Source organism: Bombus pyrosoma, linkage group LG1 (genome assembly GCF_014825855.1).
Source record: "Bombus pyrosoma isolate SC7728 linkage group LG1, ASM1482585v1, whole genome shotgun sequence".
In the NCBI taxonomy this organism is placed as follows: domain Eukaryota; kingdom Metazoa; phylum Arthropoda; class Insecta; order Hymenoptera; family Apidae; genus Bombus; species Bombus pyrosoma.
In genome coordinates, this window is record NC_057770.1 from 13,402,358 (window position 1) to 13,427,418 (window position 25,061).

The 25,061-nt window shown below is 42.0% G+C and overlaps 3 protein-coding genes across 3 annotated transcripts in view; 2 read left to right on the plus strand and 1 right to left on the minus strand.

Moving 5' to 3' along the window:
* Positions 1-638: 638 nt before the first annotated feature.
* On the plus strand, positions 639-6,161 carry LOC122565849 (kynurenine/alpha-aminoadipate aminotransferase, mitochondrial-like). The gene is made up of 8 exons (XM_043722272.1): positions 639-995; positions 1,121-1,308; positions 2,059-2,229; positions 3,010-3,270; positions 3,916-4,095; positions 4,763-4,889; positions 5,233-5,441; positions 5,561-6,161. The coding sequence occupies exons 1-8, from the start codon at positions 902-904 to the stop codon at positions 5,642-5,644; spliced, it is 1,314 nt and encodes a 437-aa protein (XP_043578207.1). The 5' UTR covers positions 639-901; the 3' UTR covers positions 5,645-6,161.
* An 809-nt stretch (positions 6,162-6,970) lies between these two features.
* Positions 6,971-8,327, minus strand: LOC122568118. The gene is made up of 3 exons (XM_043727495.1): positions 8,266-8,327; positions 7,562-7,606; positions 6,971-7,319 (listed from the first exon to the last, which is right to left on the minus strand). Exons 1-3 carry the CDS (start codon positions 8,325-8,327, stop codon positions 7,073-7,075), a joined length of 354 nt encoding a protein of 117 aa, XP_043583430.1. The 3' UTR covers positions 6,971-7,072.
* Positions 8,328-24,319: 15,992 nt separating this feature from the next.
* Positions 24,320-25,061, plus strand: part of LOC122574611 (homeobox protein orthopedia-like) — a 28,658-nt gene continuing 27,916 nt past the window's right edge. Inside the window, exon 1 of the mRNA XM_043742406.1 lies at positions 24,320-24,557. Within this exon, the coding sequence (XP_043598341.1) occupies positions 24,512-24,557 (46 nt within the window). The 5' untranslated portion in view covers positions 24,320-24,511. The remainder of the gene's footprint in view (positions 24,558-25,061) is intronic.

The following is a 25,061-nucleotide window of genomic DNA, read 5'->3' on the forward strand; positions in this document are numbered from 1 at the left end:
ACATCATGACAGTTCGTCAGACGTTTATGATAAATCCGACGCACGATCGAAAACCCCAATATTCCTGCTTCTTGTAATCTACGATACGAAATTTATAAAAACTTAAAGAATTCCCGTCACGAGTCTAGAGCTAACTCGTGATAAACAAAGTTCAATTTTCTTATTTTTTCTTTTTTTCTTCTTTTCTTTTCTTTCGCTTCAACAACTTTAATCGACTAATGTTTTTCCCAACGGTAAAAATAAGACGCTTGATATATTAAATGTTTGGTTTGTTCATTTCGTTGCAAAAGTATCAACGTTTATGCAAAGAATCATCCACCCGTACAGGATTTATTCTTATTTGCATATCAGAACTCGTTACAACACCATTGTTTACAGCTAGTCGTAATCTCGCATCGATGACTATTGTTTGTAACATCCTAGAACGAATTCCGTGAAAGAATTTCCCGATCTTCGAAGCATTTTCATCATCCTAAAAGATACTTGTATTTGAACAGTCACACGAATGTTGGTAGTTGATAGTAATGGTAAATAGTCGAAGCAGCTACTATGTATTCCCGTGTATTCCTTTTCGAATATGTTAATGCTATCTGACGCAACCAAAGCTATCGCTAAATATAAAAGCTGGGTAAACGAGCCGCGCTGTCAGTGTTGATGGTAATAGCGTTGGTGTTTCATGAAAAAGAATGTGTTATTAAACGATCCATTTTTAGTTTCTGTTCTTTTCCATTCGTTCGCGTTTCCTGTTCGCCGGCCGGAAGTTTTGTTTGTTACCGGCATATCGGGATTTGTCGCAAAAAGAGTCATATTTTTTCCATAGTTTCACTTGCTATTTGCCAGTCGTTTCGCTTTCCATCCATTTGACGTTCGAACCTGGTGCATCGAGGGAAAGTGAACGAGGATGCACAAGACGAGGGAAAAATTCGAGATGGATTATTCGTCGTTCAAGACGGAAGTCTCTAAACGTAGAAGATCGGCCACTACCAGGGAATTGAGTAAGAAGATAAAATAAGGATTTTTGTCAAAAACCACCATTTATTGTCATTGGCGGGGGAAAAGAAAGAAAAGAGAAAAATTGGGCAGACAGTTTTCTAACGATGTCTTTTCGCGCGTCTTTCAGCCAAAATAGCGTATTCAGCGCCGAAGAACGTGGTCTCGTTAGCGGAGGGTATGCCAAACGAAGAAACCTTCCCTTTCGCAGAGATCTCCATCAAACTCAAAGATGGATCGTCTTTCACCCTTGACGAGCGAGAATTGGGTTCAGCTTTGCAGTATATTCCTACTCAGGGCTACCCGCCGCTTCTTCAGGTAACTGAAAATTGGATTTCACTCGCGGCAATTTGTTTTATGGATTCCAATTGCGAGTTATCGCCAAGCCGCAGAATTTTCGTTATACCTCGCCCAATGATCTCTATCTTTGTGCTATTTTGTACAACCATGCCATATGCAAGCTTCGCGGTACGCGATAGAATGACGTAAAAATGACGATGCCGACGTTGTTGCGTTTTTAATCTCAATCGACACGTTGGAAATTGGACACGTTGGAAAGTTTCTAGAATTTTGGCTCTAAAGAAAGAAAAAGAAAGATGCGAATTTTGCCACGTTATTTGGTACCTCGACTTACCAGATCGTTGCATTATCCTCTTCGATCCAATACACGTGCTATCTTTTTTAACGATGTAGGTTAAAGATTAACATTTTTTAGACTCTGCTCTAAATAGTCTGTAGCTACGAAGAGTGAGATTACGATTCTTTTTAAATCTATGCTAAATAGCCTGTAATGACGAGGAGGAAAGTTAACACATCTGTTTCGTGGATCATAGAGTGAAAATCGAAGACAGAGATATCCAAACGATTATGAAATGTCACATCCCTGTCGCTCGATAAGCATCTTGAATGGTATTTATGCTCGAATAACGATTACGTTTATCAAAAAAACGCGTGAGTAATCGTACGCTTGTAGTTGAACCGCTTCTTTCTCACTTTTTTCCTCTCACTTTGAGATAACGCAATTGCCTTCAATATGTTTAACGACATTGAATACTAAATTGGTTTCAGAGCCTGAGGGAGTTCCAGAGAAGGACGCACGCACCACCCTTGTGGGAGAGCCGTGACATCGTGATCGTCTCTGGATCTCAGGACGGATTAAGCAAAACTCTCGAGGCCATACTCGGCCCCGGCGATCCTCTCCTGGTGCACGATCCTTTTTATCCGGGCGTGGAAGTTGTGGTCAGTAATTCTCGGCTATTTTTTCACCCGATCGCGTTTCTCTTAATACTCCGCGATTAGATTATTTCGAAGATCGAAACAAAGTTTCCTCCTCTTTCATTCGGGATAAGAGGATTCCTTCTCGGGATGTATCGTTCTTGTTATATAGAAAGAATTAATGGTTTCCCCCCTCTCCCCCTCTCTTTTCTTTTTTTCTGAAATTAGCGACAGAAAAATTGGAATTAAAAGAATATTTAATTCGCGGGGCGTTAACTGTAAGAGATACGAAGCAACGTCGAAATTCTCGCGCATGCGATAAAAGAAGAAATCAGAGATCCGGAATAATCCGAATTATTGTGCTGATGAAATATTTACGATGACCTGAAAAAGAATTTCTTTCCAAGTGTGAAATATTAATAACTCGAGTCATTCGTGGCTTCAAGATAATTGCAAGATTTCTTATATTCCGATTTATCGATACGCCAATAATCGATAGATTTGCAGGAATAAATATCTTTCCTCGTCGTTGTATAGCTAGTCATAAAAGTCAAGTCGTACGTTTCAATAAATACACGCCTTTCCCCCTCTTTGCTCGACGCATAATCTCTCTGATAAACGGTCTTCGTTATTACGTACGCACATGGCGAATAATTACAATTTTTACGTGGCCAATTGACAAATAAGCAGCGATATAGCGGATATAACGCGGAGGTGCGCTTGATCGCTACAACGAATTCAGCATACTTTTACTATGCGGCGATTGATAGCGTAGATTCGAGGGAAATCGTTTTTCGATCACAGGTCTCGCCGCATAAGGTGGAGCTGATCCCGATCCCTCAGGATGAGCACGGTGTGGTTCCAGAGATTCTCAGGGAAACGTTGAGGAACAGGGAGCTGTCTGGCAAGAAAATGCCAAAAATAATGTACATAAACGCCACCGGATCGAATCCCACGGGCGTCATTATCCCGTTGGAAAGGCGCAAGGAGATTTACAGGATAGCGTGCGAATACAACTTTCTGATCCTGGATGACGATCCTTATCATTTCATGCACTTCAACGAGGTAAGCGTTCTATTTCCTAAACATTCACTTTTTATTTTCTGTTTTCATGACGTTAATTTTTCTTCTGTGTCGCTCGAATCCTTAAAATATTTGTTCCTTTTGGTGATAACTCGTGAATATCGCGTAAAGATATTGGAAGCGATTGCAGCATTGTTTGACCAAACATACGATAATCAAAATGTTGGGGAAAAAAAATATTGACGTTAAGGGAGCAGTGGACAGTACGATAATGCTATCAATGGGACTACAAAGAGAAATTACAGTTAGTTACGTTTGTCGAACTCAAAGTCCTACCATTCACAAAATCCGAAACGTCGAGAAATTGTTAAAAACCCGAAATATAATTTCGCGAAAAGAATTATAATTATATTGCGATGTTTACGCAATTTTCTAATTCCTTTGGTCGGTATAAATTCATAGAGCATTTCAATCTCTCTCGAAACGTATGACAAAATAGTTAAAACCATAAAATCGTCGAGTGAATATCAATTATCGTTCCGACCAATTACACAGAATATCATTTAGTTTCTGTATTAATCGTACTAAATGTTATTCCACGTTCGACTGCCTGAAATAACAGTTTGAATAATTGTCACTGTCCATAGCGGACAATTTTTGATAGCATGCGAAATGGGTTGTGCGCAGGTGGAACCAAAATCGTTCTTATCGTTGGACACGGAAGGCAGAGTGATTAGATTGGACTCATTCTCAAAAGTGATCAGCAGCGGTCTAAGGTTGGGATTCATCACAGCAGCGGCTCCGCTGATAGCCAGTATAGAACTCCACTTGCAGAGCAGTCACCTCCATGCCACTACATTATCCCAGGTTGGTAGGGTTGCCTTTCTACCTCATAAAGCTTTCCAACATTCTCCACCGTTGGTAAAACACGCAAAGCTTCGCCTCTAATCGTGATTTTATCAGAATACGATAAAACACGACGGAAAGTTTCTAATCCTCGATTATACAAATTTCTAGTACTCGTTCCGATGCTTGGAATCGTTTCATTGTAATTTCAACGATGATATACCTACAGATCGGAATTATATTCCGAATTAAAACTTTGAACTTTTGCCAGAGGTTAATAACGTTGCGACAAAAGAAGCCGTAAGATGCGCGATGCCGAATTCCAATCATCGCAATTTTTCAAAGACGATGTACGCGCGAATACATAAAAATATGTATAAAATATGCATCGATACCATTCCGATCGTCAATAAAACATATGTCACTGCACGCTTCGTAAAGATATGGTCGATGGTTATTATGTATCATTTTGTAGACGTAAATATTATTTCTTTGGTACGAAGATAAATCGCGTGAAAAATATCGGGAGCGCTTCGCACGCTTCGCGTAATTATCATTGGACGTATGCCCATCTTGTATCAACGGTGGCGCGTGTCGGTTCTTATCGCAAATGTAAACACAGAACGGTTTTTATCATACGCGAAGGCGAAGAAGGGACGTTTCCTTCACGGCTAACCGTTCTTTCTAGGTGATACTGTACAAGCTGATGAAATTATGGGGATACGACGGAATGATGAAACATTTCATGGGGATAAGGCGGTTCTATAAACAACGAAGGGATATTATCGCCACACTCGCTGAAAAGCATTTGAACGGTTCGTATAATTTTCAAATAGCGGATAATCGTTACCGCGGAATATGCTTATTTTCTTCAGAGTTCCTCGTTGAGTTGCTTTTAATTCAAATATTTCAATTAAATTTTGAATGTAATTTTGAAAAATAATCGAGTAGCTTTATCGCGGTTATTATAGTTGCGATTAGCTTATTTATTCACGATTATCTTCACGATCGTTGATGTTATTTTTATTTTAAACGCGTGCCGTGCATCTGAATACTATTTCTCTCTCAAATCTAAGGAAATTATTTCAATATTCCCGACGGTTAGTAACGCTATCCTTATTAGCGGTAGCGCGTTAATATGTATCGCCTACTTTGCAGGTTTAGTAGATTTCACGATACCAAGGGGAGGTTTCTTCCTCTGGATCAAAGTTCGAGACATTAAGGATACATGGAAGATGATTATGCAGCGAGGAGTCACGGAGGGTGTCATAATGGCGCCTGGTGCAGCCTTTATGAAAGATCCTAGCAAACCATGCAACGCTATTAGAGCAAGTTTTTCCAAAGCTTCTTACGAAGAAATGAACTTGGTAAGTTCCAACTATGTGATAAATTCAAACTTGCAATTAAACTAGTCCAAATTACTCGATATCGACTGAATTACAAAAGTTACCATTGTTCGATATACGTAGTGACTTTTCTTTTTCAGGCAATGGAAAGGTTAGCGGATCTAATCAGGTCCGAGTTGCGAAATAATTACTCAATTATAAATGAAAATCCGTTCATCAATTAACGCATATGGATCTTTTTATATGACGAAACTTATATCGATAAAGTAATGCGTACTAGAGAATATCGTATGTTGATATGGTAGAAATCGTCGTATCGTAGAAAAAGATCTTATCGACGAACAGCGACGTAGAGAAATCTACCTAATCTATCCTACAAAACTTGCTCAAAAATATTTGTTATCTTATTTGCTAGAGGACCGTAGGATCAAATTTTTTTCGCGCTCTAATATACATAATTTTATATTAATTTTCATGCAATTTTTTGTTGAAATCATCTTATTCAATTTGATCATTTTCCATTTCATCGCTCTAAAAAACTATCGGTAACTTTTTTTTACGTAAGTAACAATTAGTGTAAATATCGTGTGTACTTAATTACCATAGGATTTCGTAGACGTGTATCGTTAGTACGTGTATTTATCGCGGATCGGCAAAGTATTCTATAAGCTTAAAATATCTTGTATAAAAGTATTGTTATGCCATGTATTAATGTTATGTAAATAAAACTGAGTCAATCAAGCCGTGGCGTTTTTCCTACTTCCCTTATCGCCCGTTCTTTGTCCGTTACAAGTTTTCAAGGTCGACTTGCACATGTTTCTAGGAATTCATCGGTCGTTTGGAAGTTAATTCGACACAGACGGGAAAGACAAACAGGGGATATGATAGCGTGACAAAAGTTCGAGCGAAAGAGAGCGCAACGCCATAGAATTAGGAGCAAGGGTGGAAGACAGCGACTAAACTCTTTCGCTTGGCACTAAACGTCTTAACTACCAATTAATCGAACGAAATTAATTTAATCTGCTGCGATATAAGCCGAGAATAAGCTGCGATATAGGCTGCTCGTACTCTTTGTCTGCGTTGAATCAAGTAGCGCAAGCACCAAAAGTAAACGACGATTCTGGGGAAAAAACTCGACAGATAGTTGATCCACGTTCTTTGTAATTTTCTTGCGAGTATTTGTGACACGTCTATTCCTGAACGTTTATCGCCACTAATATCGATTTCCTATAAAGAATATTGTCGAAATGAAAAAAAAAAAAAAAAGAAGGAATGTCAACGATAGACTAACTTTAGTTTTCCAATCTCATATTTGAACACCGCAATTGGTTAAAATAATCCTTCGTCGAACAACAAGAACAAAACTAACACAAGAATAAAACATCAAAGAACAAAAATGGATTGAATAAAAAATGGGAATTTATCTTGCAATAAAAAAAGAAAAAAAAAAGTGCAAGTGATTACGAACGAAAAAGCGACGAAAGGGAACGGCGAACGAGGTTAATACGCGTGTAATGACGGATTTAAGACGAGCAACTTGTGTATTTTGTCGGTCGGGTAAACGAAGGGAAATCCCCGGGCCCTTCGAAGATATAGTGTATATTAAAAGACGTTTCTAGGGGCCGTTATAGGGGATGCACAGATACGGCCGATCATACGAATGGCCACATTTTCACGAGTGGGATTTTGGCGAGAAACCAGTTCGCTTTCGTTTTCCGACCTGAGATCATCGAGGTCAGTTCTGCAACTTTACGATCATCGATTGCCCACTGAACACCGAACACCGAAAAACCATGTACATTTTCGAGTAATCCTGTGAAATCCAAACGCGATGTTGACGTCTGTCCCGACGTCTGGCTTTCAGAACTTATACGAAACAATGTCGCTCGATATGGAAAGCTGAAACAAAATTATTCAATTATTATTGAAATTCTTGATTAATTTTATAATTTATCAAAGTACAAGCTCTGTCTGATGCAGCGTAAGTGAGATTAGCAATTAGGTAAGCAACGGATAAACGACTACTTCGGCAAACAGTTTGGTTCGCAACATTTTGACAAGAGGGAAAGAAGATATAATGTCCGATTGGGAGTGAAAATCAATCAAAAATTCATCCATGAGCAATTTTATAAATTTCTTACGTCGCAGCTTCTTGCTTCTTGGATCTTTCTCGATCTTTCACGGTTCTTAGTCAACGCGAAGCATTATTTTTACAAATCTCGTCCCAACCCTCGAAGCTAGTCACCGTCAACGGGCTTTCAAGGATGCGCGCATTACCTCGCGCGATACACGGGCCGAGTTGCTTTCGCGAACAGGAGGCGGGAAAGGGGGAGGGGGTGTGTAAGAGAGAAGAAACGCGAAAAGGAGCGGAATTCTTGGATTCGAGCGTATCCGTAGTCGCGGGCTCGAGTTCGTATATAGCCGGTATGCTTTCTGTCGCTCTTCTATTCGCCGGTGCCGCTCCATATAGCACGAACTGTAAGGGGGTTATTCCCCAGGGATAGGTGAGATCGGGAGGTGAAATGCGAAGGCGGCAGGAGGGTGGTTCGAGACTAGGGAAGAGTAGCATCGTGGTAGAGGGCGAAGCGAGCGAGCACGAACGAGAGAGAGAGAGAGAGAGAGAGAGAGAGAGAGAGAGAGAGAGAGAAGGAAAGGAGGAAACATAGGAAAGGAGAAGGCGAAACAAAAGACAGAGAGAAAGGAGTTGTGTGCAAGAGGGACAGCGGTGAAATGAGAAAGATATAGAACGAATGGTGCGAGAAAGGAGAGAGGTTGGCAAGGGTGTGCGAGGGGTAGTGCAGTTTCGTGTTGGCATTACTCTTGATTTCCGTGGTGACGTCGCTACCTCGGCCGCCCTTTCCCTCCAGCTACTGCTCTGCCTCTTCCTCCCGGCTTCTCCTCCGCCATGTCTTGTGTTTCGCCGTTTCTATGTGCGGGGCCTACACCCAACTACCTAGCAGCCCGTGCTGATACGGAGAAAGAGCAGCCACCCGGACTATCCGGCAGAGATAGATCCTTCCGTGCGCCCTACCTACGTATATCGTTCCACCTACGAATACAACGCACCTCTATACGTACATAGAGAAACAGCCACACAGATAAACGGTTGCTTTTCGAGGCCGCGTCGCACGGAAAAACCCTTTGCACCAGCCATTATATCACGGTAAACATCTCAGCCTCCCGAAACCGCGTTATACCGCGGCATAATAAAAAATTAAGGGACCCGGGATCGGCCAACTTTTCTCTCTATAACGCTTCCTCGCCTCGGCCAGCTGACCAACTAAATGACCGATAATGAATCCGCTGGTTCTGCTCGTGGACACTGCACGTGCAAGAAAGTTTGCTCCGCTACGATTGATTGACGGAGTAGCCTCGGAACCACCGAGGTACAGGTAAATCGAGCGAGAAGTTGCCAATGTTTAGAGAACGTTTGCTTCGGCTGCTAAATATTGTTTCAGGCCAACACACGTTTGCAAGTTTACGCTCACGATATTATTCTTATCGATGTTTCTTTACCTTCTGCATTAAATGTTGTACGTATGTAACGTGCGCTTGTTGGTTTCATTTATTTTTCACTTCAAACGTCGCGTCGTCCTATTCTTTCGTTTTTCAATTTTTTTTTTTTTTTTTTTTTTTTTTTTTCAAAGAAAAGTAAAAGTGCTTACGTTCGAAAAAAGAGAGAAAAATGTTCTAGGTAAACTCAAAGACTAGTTTTTGTCCGTTCTTCGTCGGAAACGATATCTCTTATCCAGCTCCGTCGTTAGTTTTCTCAACGTCGCGTCCACGCAAAACACTGCTTGCACAGGGTTGCGAAAGTCTCCTTATTCGTCCAGGGTATACACACTTTTTCTTTCTTCGCTCTTACCGTCCCTTCTCTCTGTATGACGTCCAAGTAAAGCGTAGACTTTTTATGTATCGTAGCTGTGTTGTCAATTAGAAATCAATTGCGCTCCTTTTCGTTGACTTTAATTCTATTTCTAAATAAACATCGATAGCATAATACGCCGATACGCGATTAGATCAGAACCGAATCGCGGGAAACTTTCAACCCCTATCAGGGTTATTTCAAAGGACCATCCACTAATTGCCAACTCTCAACGATTCCTATCTCTTTAGGATACTCTTTAGGATAGGTTTCAACGTTCTTATCAATGAGAACGCTAATTAATTAAGCTTAGTAATTCCGACATACGTCGTCATTTTTGAAATTCGATTGGAAGCATCCGAATACTTGTGCGACTCACTATACACATACAGTGTATACATTTCACTTACCTTTACCATTTCAACTTCTCGATTTAGAAAACAGCCATCCGGAACAAAATCAATCCTCAAATTCAGCATCGCCGCAAAAGTCCAGCTTGCCACAGCTTTTCCTCATTATGGTTCCGATCCGGTCGAACCACAATTTGCCGATCGTTGCCAACTTTCCGAACGAACCAATGGAAGCCTGTAGCGAACTCAATTGGAAGCTGGATCGCAGAGTCCGATTCTACTCTGGCAAAAATCTGTCTGCGAAACGACCTTCGATGGTTGGAAGACCTAATCGGAAAGCCGATCGGGAAAGGTCGAGCGCGAAATAACGTGAAACAACGGCGAAAGTCGGACGAGAGGGTGTAAGAGGGCGGGTTGGTTTGGATCGGCGTACAATATAGCCTCGCGATTGCCCAGTAAATATCGGGGCGAGGTTATAGCCGGCTCCGCGGCCCGTAAACCAAGACATTAAATTTTATAATATTGCGTCCCGTCTCGCTCCCGTCCCTCCTCGACATCGACCCCTCTCGTCGTCGTTTCACCTACCTACCCCTTCGTAGCCGAGGGGGTGAACGCGGGCGCGAGCGAGTTGGAGCGCGAACGCGCACCGTGCTTTTATTGGCTATTTACAGAGGAAATGGCCTCTAAATTAACTGCAGACTGCCGGATTGCTACCTATATCGAGCGGCCTCGTATAACGCCTGGCTGCACTCGCCCGTTAAGATCAAAATCGAAATGACAGAGCGGCGACGATTAATTTTGCGCGCCAAAATAGCGAACGATATCTTTCGCCTTTCTATCTTTCTCTCTTGCTCGCAGGAGAAGCATTGCACGCAGCGACGCGCGATCCTTTCGATGGCTACGATGCGATGTCTGTCTTGTCGATCTTACGCGCAAAGGTGGTCGAGTTAAAAGGACAGCGAGAGAGGTGAATAGACAGAATGGACCGTGTACTGTCGGGCTTCCTTTTAATCACACCGTGAATTTTTGATCGTTCGACCGAAGAGGGGAATTTGTCGGCTTTTTCCAGGCCCTTCGTCGGTGAGGCGTCCAAGGACCGACACACGCCGCCAGCTTCGTCACAGTTTTATGAGCGGTACAACGAGCTTGATATTGTTATTTATCGTTGCTCGATGGCGGTTTCCAGCCAGAAGAGAACGTAAACCCGTTGCGACGAATATTCCGATCAGAGTTCATCCGTTCGATGAAAGTTCACGCGAACGATTATTCTTTACATTTCTGTGCATCTCGTCGAAATAAATAGTAGCTCCGTTGTTAATAAATAACGTTATTCAAATTATGCGCTATTCGTCGAAAACCTAAAGTATAAATAAATATATCCGACTTGCAATTAACCTGATTCCGTTTTCTAAAAAAAAAAAAAAAAAAAAAAAAGTATTCGAAATGACTAATAAACAGATAAATAAACGGCCATTTCGAAATGCTCGCACACGATGCAAAGTTTTCATCGAGAATATTGAATCTGACATCACAGTGCCAAATAAATTTCATATCTCAATTAGTTTTTCGGCCACGTGGCGGCACGTGGCAAACGTTGGTCTCGCAGCTCGTCCCGTTTTCCCCTTTTGCTTCTTCGCCGCCATCGGTAAGGGCGTAATTCAAACGCAAATATATTAAGTGTTGTCTACACCGAGCCTCTGTTTAGCTCGATAAGCATCTTTCGCTGCGACTGATGGCGATTCTAAGCGACAGCATGATTATAGATCGCGAGGACACGATCATATCGTTTCATTTCATTAATTTAACGCTTGTAACAATAATCCGCTAAAAATCTGATAATACCTTTATCCTATGGAAGATCGTTTGAAAATACAACTTGCAGTGTACATGGTCAAAAGTATGGAATTACTAATATGTTTCGGTAGTATTGAACAAGCGAATATAAAGTTAGCTCGGAATTAGGCCGCTCAAAGATCCATAAAACGTATGTATTTGTTCCCATGTGTAAGTATTTCCATTCCTGATTTGTAGAATTCATTAGTCAAAAGTTTGCGACCATCACGTATTCTACCGAATCCGAGGAATTAAAATAGATTTAGCTGAAAATTTCATCGTTGAAAGATCAGTCAATGAAAATGAAACTTTTATTCATCACCACCGGAATTAATTTCGGATTAATAATAACACGATATTAACGGTAGATTAAAAGAATGATTTCAAACTTGTAGCGAGCAGAGTGTATGAGACATATTTTTAAAATTTGTCTATTAACCGCAGTGTTGCTATCGGAACGTCGTTCATCCTGTAGAATCAAAGAGTCATTTGTTGATCGTAGTCGAAATCGAACGATCCACAGCGTCTCCGCAACCTCTGTATTCCCTACGCAAACACGATCAGAAAAGACATATGTTTGAGTAGTGTAATATATACATAGTTCCCGCTCGGACACATCGTCCTACAACATATTAACAGCTTAGCCGGTAAGCCTTTTATATTACATTTTTCCCTCTATGGGGTCTCCTAATCCAATGGGGTAGCTGGTCGTCCTATAACACGGGGACGTACATAGCGAGTTCGAGCCGAATCGAAGTTGAACGTAGCGCGCGTATCGAGGAACCGCAAGTCCTAAGATTACCCCCAAACGATCGCTAAAATGAGACAATTTATATCTGCAATATTTATCTGTTACCTATCATCCTCCAAACCTTAAACATTCTTCAAACATCGAAGAGAATCCTAGTCACGAATAAATTGCACGAAACAAGATTATTTAGTTGTAGATAAATACTTGCATAGATACTAGTAGATATCGTAGATTCGAGAAAGATACTATATATATATATAAAAGTACATTTTTGTTGTTTCTTTTCTCTTTTTTTTTTTTTTTTTGTTTTAATGTCACTTTGTTATTCGAAAAGGATATTAAAGGATATTAAAAGGAACATGCTAATATAAATTACCTGAAAATGAAAAGAACGTTACGTTAAATGGGGGGGGGGGGGAAAACAGAATTTCAATATCTTCGAAATTTGAATATCTTCATCGCTATTTTAATCTTATAACGAGTAATATCTTTGAATTATAAAGACGACAGGAAAATATGTATTTTGCCTTAAGAGTAATTGACAACGTACTAAATTTTAAAACTGCTACCTTATTAAATATGGAAAAATGTGATCCTATTTCTTGCCTGCGGTCGAATAAACTCATACATGTACTTGAGCGAAAATCGCTCGAATCAATAAATTTATGAAATTACCATGGAAAACTATGAGCTAGTCACTTTGACCACTTTACTGCCTCTAGTAATCAAAACTTTCTTTTATGGCATAATCGTTCTTTGATTAAACACAGTTTCACTTTTAACAACATGCTCTCTCATTCCAGGAAGCCCAAGTTCCCTTCAATCGTGCAACTTGACCACTCATCGCGTGAATCTTGCGCAAAGTATACGTATTCATACGCGACCCGTCCGATTGTGTTTGGCTTTACAGGCACGTAAGTCACGCGTCAAGGGATGATTCCGCGTTGCGTGCGCTTCACAGGGCAAACAATGGGCCAACCCCGGTCAGGGTGCGCCCCGTAAACACGCGTCAACCGATAAAGTTATGTCCATGTTCGTCGAACGATTTCTGGAAGCGATCGCCAGTCAGTAGATTCTCGACATCTAGGATGGGTCAGTCATTCTACTTAATTGGGGCTTCGGACGTGAAATGTTCACAAAGTCAAGTCGGAGGAAGCGACTGTCCCTAGGAAAACGGTCTATAGGATCATCGACGTTCGAACAGTCATGGGAAAAACATGGTATCGCGATTTGCTATCGCATAGACAGGGTTATATTTTGTATGTGGTCGATCGTTCCATGATAAATCGTCTACATCTGTTTCCTACTTTATTATCTTCCTTCGAATATAATCCAAGAAATAAAGAAAGTACGAAGCGCAGTTGGATTTTGATTCGGTCAGCTAGATTCTCCGATAATTAAATTTTAAATCGCCGTAGCCGAGACAAATAGATTGAATAAATAAAATTAGAAACAATTTATTCATCACGCGGCAGTAAAAGTTCGTGTGGATGAGTGAATGCTTATGTAATATATTATTATGTAATATATATTATATACCTGTAAGATCTTTGAAAGTGCTGTACAATTGAGAAACGAGAGAATCGTAGAAACCAGATCTGTTTAGCGAGGGTCATTTTCAAGTTACGTTATTATCATTATCTCGTGCCTGTCTTATTCTTAAATATAGTTTCATTTATGTTGTTTCGTATTTAACGGACAGAAAGCTGTCCGTACGTCGACGTTCTAATTAAAATTGTTACAACATTATAGTTAACGTTATTGTTAACTTCGAGGCGACAGAAACGCGTTTACTTGCGAAGACGGGGACGCTTGCTTTGTCCTGTATCGTGATAGTTGCAAAAGGACATCAAAATGCAGAACATTGCATCGGTGTGCGCACAGCAGTAGTCAAGAATTCAAAGATATGAGAGGCCGGTAATAAATCTTTAGCCAGGACTTAAGTTTCCAAGTAAATCTTCCCACGTTTTAGCAGTAAGTCCAGAGCTCACCGCGGAACGGGATCAAGAATACCGACTTGCTGGATAACAGCTTGCATGGTCTCGGCGACGCCGCGTCGGCGGCTGCATAGTCCAGGGAAGGTGCTAAATCCACTTGTGACGAGTTTAAAATCGACTCTATCGCCCATACTGATGTGTCTCGCCCTTAATCCGCTACAGAAGCACGCAATCCGTGCTTCTATAGAACTGCAAACGCGGCTCGTTAGTCAAAACCTCTCGAAAATAGTATCTTCTTTGAAAGGATTTTTGATGACAGCCTTTTATGGTGATCTAGAGATTTTTCAATCGATTAAATTACCAACTATCGTCAAAAAAGTCCGTCAAAATTACCACTTCCCGATTTCCTTCCCTTGCAAATTGCTAAGAACATGTAGATTCATCGTACAATTTTAACTGCAGTTATTTATGTCGAATATGGTACACTTAGGAATGGTTGCTGTAGCATCGAATTTGATAAAAGAAGAAAACAGAAGGACCCCGGTAGAAGGAAATTTCGAGATTCGGATAAATTTTACATAATTCTCTACACGTGCGATTATGCGTTCATGTGGTTCGAAAATTCTGGCTATTATGGCTAAAATTCACTGATTATATTTTATAACAAATAGCCGGAACGAGCTTCGCAGTAAATCACAGTCGAATAAAACAAGATAATTCACATTGTTAAATTTACATTAATATCGCATTTCGAAGCGATACTGCATACCACAACTAGATCAATAATCACGTCATTTAGAATGTAATAAATTGTTTTTCAATCGTGCCGGGATTAACCAATTAAACAATTATTTCAATTTCAAATGGAGAATTCGGAAGTGCAAAGATACCAGTTGGAGAAAATCCGTCTGGTATACGTCGAGGTGATTATCGCGAAAGAAAATTGTCGGGTAAAGAATTGCGACCCGTAGATGGAGGGGGATAAAGTTTGGACGTACTAGAAGAGAGAACAACGTGATTTAGATATCGTCTTCTTGCGGTAATCAATTTCCATTAACGAAGTCTTGGCTCAGTTAGACAAAGAGAGAGAGAGAGAAAGAAAGATGGAACCAACTCAGGCCGAGGACGAGGGAAACGGAAGATGAAATTGAGATAAAGAAAAACCGAGAGAGGCGGGAGACAAATCTAAAGAGGCTGTACCGTAATCGAGTTTCGCGTATTTTTATCCGAACCAATGAAAATTCTCAAGTTAAAACTATTCCCTATCCTTGGAACAAACTATCCAAAACTCTTTAGAATTATTATTTTATGTCTCAACGAAGAAAATTCTTCGGCAGATGTTGTCCCATCATCTCTACTCTACCCTCAACTTTCCAATTATTAAACAAAACTTTCTTTCTGTGTATCCCGTGCCTGGTTTCTACCTACTGCTCTTTCCCTTTCGTCTCTTATTTTTTTCCCCAGAATATAGAAATCGTAGAGAAATATTAAGGACTTTGCATATCGTTTTCAGATCTCAATCAGCATTGCAGCAGAGTCAAAAAAAAAAAAAAAAAAGAAAAAAATCGTTACTTGACAATTATAATTATTGTAAAACGTACAAAGTATATTGCGCGTCAAATTTAATTAATCGAAAGGTTGGCGAGGGTGTCGATTAATGTTATCAACGAATATCGATGTCGATCGGAAAATGGAACATTTCTTAGAAAGTTTCAGCCATCTGCTCGGATTCTTTCAGATAACGATAAACAAATCTGGGATAACGAGAGAAGCGTCGAGACGTCCCCGATCCTTTCCGGGAATAGTCGGTGAGTTGAGAAAATTGAAAAACTTCCCGGTAAAATTGTCCCGCCACTAGAACTTGCACCGAACTTAACCTGTCCCTCCGTCGCTCAATACATTCTAAAAACTAATTAAACTTTGGACATACACAAGAAGAGGCCCGACCACAAGTTTCCGTCGAACGATTCTCAGGGGTGGATTAAGCAGGCAGAGTTCTCGTTCGCAAAAATGCTCGCAGCTGAAGGCCACCAGCGAATACAATTACGAGGCTGAAATAATCAAGCTGCTGGCACGTTTTCAATAACATTCTTAGCTACCAATTAATATCAGAAGGGGGGAAAAAAGACAGAAAGATAGAAAGTTATAGACGAAAGTTTAGAAACTTGGGACAATTAATTTCGAAAGTCTCGATTAAAATCCCTTTATACGTCCTTGCTTCATTTTCACCCGGAATAAAATACCAGCATATAGATTTTTAACAAATGCGTGCATCATAAAATACTTCCGCTAATCGAATCAATTTATATACCAGACCTTAATCAACCTTAAATCCTCTTCCGAATAAAAACTTTCCAAACGTAAATTTATGATACTCGAAAGTTTCGCGCGTATCAGAGGATGAACGTTGTAAACCGGTCTGGCAAAAACGCAGCAAAAATCTTCTTAATGAAAATCTATAATATTCGACAACTTTGCTACGGTGTGATACGCGTGTGTATAAACAAAATCGTTTATTCGGTCAATTCATCATTTTTCCCTTAAAACAACAATCCACTGGATCAACGAGATCCGACCACTCAATTAAATCTATGCAAAATTCACAAACCCGGCGCGATTCGAGATCAAACGTGCAAACTCAAACGAATGCGCGGTGAATCGGAGAATGGAAAGCCGATTCCGTGGACTGGCTGGTGATGATCGGGAAGACGCTCGCTCGGTCGAAAGCAACTGCGAACCGTCGATCGCGGTGAAAAGCGACCTCGCGTAAACGGCGTGCACCGGCAGATTCGGCAATTAAGCAAAAGCCGGCCGCGTCGAGTGGCAAAATATTTGCAGAAACGTGGCATCGCCGTTCGGAAACTCGTTGGTAGCCGTAACTGGAATGTGAGATATGGCTGGAACTCGATCGACGTCCAAATGAAGCACGCTAGAGAGTCGGCAAGTGCCTGGTCGGATATTATAGACCTGTGAACGAGACTGAGGGGTGGTTTCCGCGTTAAATTGAAACGCTCGAAGGTAACGTCTAATGAAAGCATACGCGCGGAGCTAATATCTACCCCACTAGAATGTAATAATTTCGCAATGGTACTTGAGAGAGAGTCCGTACTTCTCTCTGCAACAAAGGTTTAAGCACGCGTGTAGCTATTCGGAATCGCGCGCTCTCGTCGTTCGCCAGAATCCGCCTCGCGGCCTGGTACGACCCTGCAAAGTCCACACGGACGCCAGCTAGACGATTTATTAAAAAGTTCATTCGATAAACCGTGCTCGGACTGGGCCGCGTTCGCTACGCGTTGATTTCGTTAGTGGGGTGGCCCGGAGTTTCGAATCGAAAGAGCGAAAACCAGCCAGCAAAATCAAAATTTGCACTTCGACGTGTTTCGCTCCGCGGTAATTGCGTGCATCTCCGCTGTGCTTCTCTGGTGCTGCCTACATTTCTGTTGCGTAATTTCATTCGCTCGGTGCTATTGAAATCGTTTCAGTTCGATTGAAATTGAAGACAACTGGAAGATACAAGTGTAGATGTTTCTTTTTCTTTTTTTATAGGTTTTACGGTAGAAGAATTGTGCTTCAAGTTGCAGTATGGCTTAACAATTATTAATTTTATAATCGAAACGCGTATGCATTTGAAATATGCCGAGTGGCGTAGATTTGGTTACAATCACTCGGTGTCTAGCAATGAATTAAAGATCAGCTGTAAATGTGCTCTACTTTCATAATTTTATGATAGTAGGTGAGCACTATACGTTTTTCTTTCAAAGAGAGCTATGAATTAATTTGCACCGTTGGAAACTATCAAGAAGGCAGTGGGTAGATGGTAAATTGACATATCGACTTTGACTGACCCAGAATCTGTTTTTCGATATTTTATGACGCCAGTTATAATCCTGAATGGACGATATCGCTGCAGTACGATTCGTCCATATTCTCCAATCGAAAAAAAAAAAAAAAAAAAAAAAGAAGAAGAAAAAACGGAAAATTCAATACAGAAACAGGATGAACGAAAGATCGCAGTTATTGCAAATAATAATGAGAGAGAGAGATGGTATCGAAACGCAGGAAAATTCAACGAATATCCGGTCGGGAGAAAAAGAGAGCGCGACGAGAAGCGCGTAACAAGTAGTCTTTCAAGTTGCACGTGGTGGTAATATAATCGGGCATCGGTTTCATGAAAATCTATCGGGCGAAAGCTTTCAGCGATCAACTGTAATCGTGTATAGGCGGCCAGGCATTTCGGAAAACCGGCATTGGAAAGAGTTTTCAAGTGTTCCAACTGGAGAAGTGCACGCATAGAATGAATTTCGCTGGAGGACCATTTCTCTGCAACTGTGTACGTGTACATCCGTGTTTGCATGTGTTCGCGTGTGAATGTATGTGTGTGTGTGTGTGTGTATGTGTGTGTGTGTGTATGCACACGCGCGCGCACGTTCACACTCTCGTCCGAGGCTCGGTGTTAAAGAGTGGGGGCACGAGAGCATGTGGGTGCTGTAAGCACAAATTGCCACAAATTGGAGAAAATTGAATGAAGCTTACGGCTTAACGAAGGCACTAAATCCTTGTGGAACGACCTATCTCAACATGCAGCCCATTTTCGTGATAAGTGAGCAGATGTCGTGCGTTTAAAACACTCCATTGACAAATCACGATTAGGCTCCGACCGTCTCTCAAACTTGCAAAGAAACCAGCCGTTTTCAGGTGTTTGGATCTCAAATCTAATTTTTAACGTTTCTGGCCAGTCACCTGGTGCTCGCGTTTTCATGCAATTAAAACTGCCCCGTGTTGCGTTCTATACACGTATACTGTTTACCGAAATGTTCAATTCAACGCGTTTAAACGTTAACTCGTTAGTTATAAGAGACGAAGCAACTCGAATGCCAATTTTTTGAACATAATAATTTCTTTATTTCAGGATTCCCTATGCTTTCGAGGTAAAGCGTGTCGTACGTTACATTCACGAAGATCAAAACTATTCGTTAAAATTTCTAATTTAGAAATTCTTCGGTCAACGAATCAAACGAATCAAACGAATCAAACGAATCAAGACGAAGATTGGCGACCGATAGGCATATTCGTTTTACTTTTCCATGTACCGTTCGACCATACTTCTTTTAATAAAACGGAATTACTTAAACTAATTATACCCTGTTCATCGAGGAACCGGTTACGGTAATCGCGTTTAAAGCGTTCGACGTTGTAGACATTGCTGGTTATACAGAAGTCCCATAACGGGCGCGATGCTAATATTTTAAAACGACTCGTAAGCGAGTTGATCGTCCACCGAATCCAACTTACGTTCGTTTAGAGATCTTTCGGGTAAGTGTAACGCTCCTTCCGACTTCGATAGGAACTTTCTCCTTGCCTCGAAAGGTCGAGAAGAGGTCTTTTATTGGAGTGGCTTCTCCGTCGTTAAAGACGTGACGAGTTCGCCAAGCGATTATGGAGGATTGAAATCGAACAGGGTAGAAGGGAAACACGAACGAGGATGACAAGAACGAGTCTCAGAGAGAGGCGGAAAGGGAGAGAAAGAGAGCGAGATAGACGCGGAACAGTTGCCTATTTGTAGCGAGCAGGAGACAGACAGTGACGAGAGTCGGGGAGGCGTGCTAGACGTGGAATATGTCTGGCGTATGTGGAGAACCTCGTACACTCCCTCGGGATTGTTATGGGGGCATACCGGCTTCTGGTATGTAATATCAGAAATTCCTGTCTACCTGTGTGTCGCCTGTTGCCCGTGCACGTTGTTCCAATTGGAACAGGCGGGGCGCACGGTGCGTCGCGAAAGTGGTATTACTTCCACAGGCGTGTGGGCCCAGGTGGGTGAGCCTGAGCATTCGCCTTCTGCTTCGTCGAATATTTGGAGGATGAAACTGCACGAGTTCTACGACGGAAAAATTAACTAGACAGAGGACAGAGATTTCGTTTGTCCAAACGAATCTGTCCGCAGAACGCTACTGTCCCCTTTTCCCTTCAATTTTCATTTCATGCGCCGGTTCGTTGTCAGTGGTGGTTCGACTTCAAAGAATCGCTTGGAAATGATATCTATGGAATTGATCGAGTATTCTGGTTCGCTTGTTCGAGCGTCTGTTTCCTCGATAGGCAATCTGGACTCGATACTCGAGAAAATGCCTCGGAATAAATATGAGTGGTCTATGAAATTGGTTACGAAATTAGTCACTACTTTAGTGAATAATTTAGGGGGTAAAATTTCCGTTGTTGTGTCGAAGTAACGTTAAAAGAAATCCTACGTCGGGAAAAAGATAAAGAATTCACGACACGGAGTCTTTTCGGAAAACGCGTGATGTGTTACACCTAAAACGAACCTCGATCTCGCAATACGGAAGGGTAGTTTTAGCCAGGGGCATCGGTAGTCTGCATTCGACACATTGTCAATTTGCCGCTGCTCGTCTCGCCTGTTTAAAATCGATCGCCTACAGGCACATATGCCTCCTCTGCGTGTTTCCGCCGCCCAAGTGTTTCGCGTGTTGCCATCGTTGCAATTCTCGTCTCTTCTATCGTTTAAAGAAACAAAACGAGGGAGGAGAAGGCAATGAGAAAATTAAACAAAAATATAGATACTCCGATTTGAACGTTAGCCTCGAAGTTAAAAATACGTCTGATTCAATCGATCCGAGCTACTCGAAATTTTTTATTCTTGCCGGTCGTTCGAAATACGTTCGACGAATTCTCTGGAAGGACGGCAATCTTGATTAAACGATCGTTCGGCTATTATAACATTCTCCTTCTGACAATTTATATTTCGTATTTTCCCTCTAAAGGTGCATCGAACCTAGGTAATCGAGCTGCCGGAACACAATTGTAACAATAATTAACCGATAATCAACTAGTCGCGGAAAGTTAATGTAGCTGGTGGCCGAGAATAAAAACTGCAAACGGCGGATATTTGAAATATACAATTGCGTTGTAGCCGAAGAATTCCTGTGGTGCGCGCACGAATCCCGCCGTGCATTCTCTGGTTATGTCTGTTTCATTAAACCGGAGAATTCCAGCGTATTTTTGGAAGCGTAGGAGCCAAGCGAACCACTGGTTACACCATTTTCCATGGACAGTCAGCGTTTGTTCGACCACGCACATCGCCGCACGGCGCTCCAACATTTCTCGCCGTTCTCGCTCGACTAGTGATCGAATACTATGCACCACCGACGTTAATTAATCTTTAATACCATTATCCATGTATTCCCATGTGTTAACACGAATGTCTTTCTTTTTCTTTTTCTTTTCTTTTTTTTTTCCCCCAAAGATCTCGCAGAATTAAGGTGTACGCTCGCGCGTTACCCTCGCGAATTTAAAAAATCAGACGAACAGATTAATTTCAATGTCTAATTTCTGCCTGTGTGGTTCGGCCTGTCGACGAGCCACTTCGAAAGCAGTACGTCTCGGATATTAACTCTACGCTGTAAATTATCTTCATATTAATGCAAGAATGCCGAATAGTCGAACGATGAAGCGTTTCTGCCGTGTTTATTAAATTTCTTTGACATCCGCCCCTTCCGGAAGCAATATGGCTTCTTGGTATCTGCGCGTGGCATTTCTGCAAAATTTCCTTCTTCTTCGAGAGATCGTAATTTGTCTTCGAAATTTTTTATCGCGTTTAATTGTTTTTTCCACAGTAACCGTCTTTCTTCCTTTTTTTTTTTAAATTCCAGCGCGCATCGATGGTAAGTTGCGCGTGCGATCGTCGACAAAGCAACAACGATTAACTGCATCGTTATTCTGACAAAAACGAATTTCGGTTATTTGTCGGCGCGTAGTATTTCAACGTTTATTACGAACTTATTTCTACACTGAAATAACCGTTCCCGGTGACGCACGCCGCTGGACAAGTATGAATTTTCGCTTCGACGTTCGGGAAATAAAGCGTTTCAATGTTTCTTTTTCCTCTACCATTTTTCATGCTACATAAACGATGCAATTGAATATTTGTAATAACATTTATAAGATAAAGAAGCGAAGCATTCGTAACGAAGAATAAAATAATTTTAATTTGCATCCGCAAATCCTTTTTATTTCAGCTTGCACCTAATCAGTAGTTGCGCCTAACGTACTTTATCCCGAACATTTGTCACGATAATTATACATTGATTTCCGTAACATTCGTACAATGCTATCATTTGTTATCACGTAGAATCCAAGAAGCAAAGTATCGTGGCACAAAAAAAAAAAAAAGATCTGCTGGACCTAACAGGCAACTTACTTGCTACTGTAATCCCAGAGATAACAATGGTAATTCATCCACAAGAATACGTATGTAGATCGTGTAGCATCATGTCACGCCATACCAGGAAGATGCGTGAGGATGCTAATCAATAAGTTAAACACACGACGACGTTGTAACGCCAGACTACAATAGTCTAGCATGAACGTACCAGGGTCTCAATCTACTTGCTTTTAACGCGCTTATAACCATTTCTGCCTACGCCGTTGCGCGTAACAACCCCTCTCAATAATATGAAATCTTTCTAAAGTCCCCATGATCTCAAGTGTTCGAGATTCAATCCTCGTCGATGGTAATCGCCATCTTCCAAGCATTACGGCAAACTAAACATTGAATCTCCATTGAATCGCGATAAACGGATGCAATAGACAATTCCAAAGTTTGGTCGACTGTTCGCATATTTAAGGCCAAGAAAAGTTCAAGAACAAGGTTGCGTCGATGGGTATGCAAGCGAAGCGATCGCTGGCATATTGTCCCGTGGTTGACGTTGGAAGCGACGCGGCCGACTTCCGTCTTCGCTCGGCGGCCGCTACCTTATAAAAAGGGTAGCTATTGAATTAAAAGGACGTAGTGAATAAAGTGGCCGGGCTACGCGGCAGCGTACAGCCAGGCCAAAGAGGGGAAAAAACGCGAAAGAGGGAAAGGGATAAAATACACGGTGGCTGTCGTTGGTGGCGAAACGAGGATAGAGGAAACGTGGAAAAAAAGTTGGAGGAAACGAGAAGGAATCCTCCTCTCTCCTTCGTTCCGTCTGGCCCCGACGCGCACCCTGCAACCCCCTGCATCCACCGGACGCCGTGCTTACCGGCCATAAAAATAAAATTTCAATAAATCTCCAGCAGAGGGTAAGCTAGTGGGGCATCCAGAGGGCGGGCTACTCGCTCATTGGAGCTGCGTCCGTGGCGGTTACCGCCTACCGCAAAACAGAGACAGCTAGACTACGGTAACCTGGATAGAGTTTACCTCGGATATGGACAGCCCCGCCAACCACCGTAGTCCGTGAGCAAAACTCTGCCACTACCGCTTCTCGATTTCCTTCCGTCCTTTTTCTTTTTTTTCTCCATTTTTACTCTTTTCCTGCATCCCCCTCTTCATCCGCGAGACTTCGTTCGTTCGCGTATACACTCTTCTTTTTTTCCTACGCCTTCTTCTTCTTCTTCTTCTTCTTCTTCTTCTTCTTCTTCTTCCTCGTCGTCGTTTGATATCGCTCTATCTTTTCTTATATATTCTTCTTCCGCGCTTTCTGTCCTGCCAATCTGTCTCTATCGGTTCTCCAGTCGCGTAACGTTTCCCATAAAGCGCTACCGGAAGTACGCCGATCTCATTGGACCGCTTCACCGATCCTTCGCCCGTCTCCATGAACCCTCGATGTAGACCCCTGTTTTCACAACTTTTAGCCTCTTCGACAAGCCTAATCAACGATGTTACAGATTAAACGTCCAATAGACGGAAAGTATCGAAAGTACCTTCCAATCTTGATCATAAACGCCAAGTACTATCGTTCGCGCAACCAATCGTCAGTTGTTTTCCTCCAGCAAGCCATCTTTCCTGCCAAGACCCCAGTTTCACATCCGAGAACGTGGCATTCTTAATTACTTTAAATCGCCAAACTTCTCACATCATCGTCAAACATTTGCCAAGTTCGAAACGCTGTTTCATTCAGGTGTATGTATCGTTTGCAGGTTCTCCTTTCGACTAAGTACGTTCCTGGCGGCGGCGGCGAGTCTGAAGCACGGCAGCGATTTAATATCACGCCCACAAGCCGGGTACAGGAGTGAGAACGATCTGGCGCGTGCAACGGGCGAGAGGAAGAGGCCCGCAAAAGGGTGTTTCGCGCGACAGAGAGAGGGACATCCACGGCTATCCTCGGCGGTGGGGGAGCTCGGATATGGCAGCTAGGCAGTCCGCTGTTTGCCTTGCTGGGGCACGGGCCGTTTCACGAACACGTCTCGTCGTGTATACCGCATCCTGTCGCGTTCTATCCACGAGAAATATTCGCAATATCCTTTGGTTGTACATACTGTTTCGTAGCACGGAACTTTCGAGGGTGGCTCGCGGTGACACGCGGATTTTCTGTAACCCCGTCCTATCTGTGTCGGGAGTTGCACTCCCTGGGAGCGGCATGCTCAACAACATCTCCGCCGGCGGTTCGGTACACGGTATTCCCGGTAAGTAATGACAGAGAGGCGCGATCAAACAGTTTCTTTATTCCTCGACGAGTCCCGTGTGCTGTCGCTCTTGGAGTATTTTTCGAGCAACTTTTACGCGGCGAACTTTCTTTCGCGCGATTACACGTACAATAGCTTTCGAAATCGATTCTGTGAAGTTCCACAAATTTCCAGGATGCTTAGTTGAAGGATAACGCTAAGTAGAGATGTCTGAGGGTCCGCTGAAATCACTTTCTCGTTTCGTTGTTTTGTGGTTTCATTGTGAAAAGTGGGGAATAACGTCCTTTGTGCTGTGCAAGGGTTGAGATTGGTTTGGCCATCTTTCGCTTTTTTTTATTCCTAAGAAAGGGTATGACATTGCTCGACTCGTGTGTTTAATTGCTCGAGTTATGTGTAATCGAGCTTAGGATGATATTTTGTCCTGGTCCTTGCCATGAAACGTGGAGGATCAAAGATTTTCAATTGCTTCACGTGTACACGTCCTTCTCGGTTATTAAATATTCT